General features: G+C 42.1%; 1 protein-coding gene across 1 annotated transcript; it reads left to right on the forward strand.

Moving 5' to 3' along the window:
- Positions 1-254: 254 nt before the first annotated feature.
- LOC109861372 lies at positions 255-1,044 on the forward strand (the record flags this gene model as incomplete). The annotated part of the gene is made up of 1 exon (XM_020440996.1): positions 255-1,044. A coding segment is annotated over exon 1 (790 nt), but the record flags the coding sequence as incomplete, so codon positions are not given.
- Positions 1,045-1,058: the final 14 nt, after the last annotated feature.

The following is a 1,058-nucleotide window of genomic DNA, read 5'->3' on the forward strand; positions in this document are numbered from 1 at the left end:
TTACAAAGTAAGATTTCATCATTGACAAATACCCTATCATGTGAATACAGTTCTGCATACATATTTTTCGTTACATACGTTTACGTTTTGCGCAATATTTGTGTTTTATAGACATTTTTGTGCATTTATGTATACATATGCATGTACATAAGTTTAATAAAATAAATGAGTTTAATAAATAAGTTTTGTAAATATACAACAATATAGTAGATATCTATAAAAAAATCTATCATAAACATCCATTAGACGTAGCCATGGGCAAATCCGGGGGTATCAAGTTAAACACTGCCCTATGGATATACAAGGCGGTACTAGTACCAAACTTAACATATGCTGCTGTTGTCTGGTGGCCTAGAGTGGAAAAGACAGAGTCAAAGAACCTACTAAAAAGCCTGCAAGATAACTACCTGAGAGCTGCAGTAGGGGCTATGAGAACGACACCAACGGAGGCGTTGGAGGTGGCGCTTTGCATCCCACCTCTAAGTCTGACAATCATCAGTGCTGCCAGACTCACAGCATACAGGCTAAGATGTCAGGGGGGGTGGAAACAATTCGGGTCGGGCCACACCAGACTCGGGTTTCTCCACAAATCCCTTTTCATCTATAAGCAAGACAGAATATCCAGAAAGTACCAGGTGGAAAAAGCGTTTTTCATAAACCTAACCGCCAGGGCAGACTGGAAAAATAAAAATCTTCAGATCCAACCGAGCGAACATGCATGGTTCACTGATGGATCTGGAGCAAACGGCCGCTTTGGAGCAGGCATTTACAGTCCGGGATCCAATCACAGAGAGTTTTTCTCCCTAGGTAAGTTGGCCACAGTCTTTCAAGCGGAAGTCCTGGCCATCCTGGAATGCGCAAGACTCTTACTCTTAAGGGAGACAAAAACTAGGAGAATCAACATCTATATAGATAGCAAAGCAGCCATAGGAGCTCTCGCTAAGACCACCACTGAATCATCAATGGTTTGGAACTGTATGCAAGCTCTAAATGAACTGGGCAAGAGCAACAAAATCACGCTAATCTGGGTACCTGGCCATCAAGGTATCCAAGGCAAT

Source organism: Pseudomyrmex gracilis, unplaced genomic scaffold, assembly GCF_002006095.1.
Source record: "Pseudomyrmex gracilis isolate BER0280 unplaced genomic scaffold, ASM200609v1 scaffold_709, whole genome shotgun sequence".
Taxonomy (NCBI): domain Eukaryota; kingdom Metazoa; phylum Arthropoda; class Insecta; order Hymenoptera; family Formicidae; genus Pseudomyrmex; species Pseudomyrmex gracilis.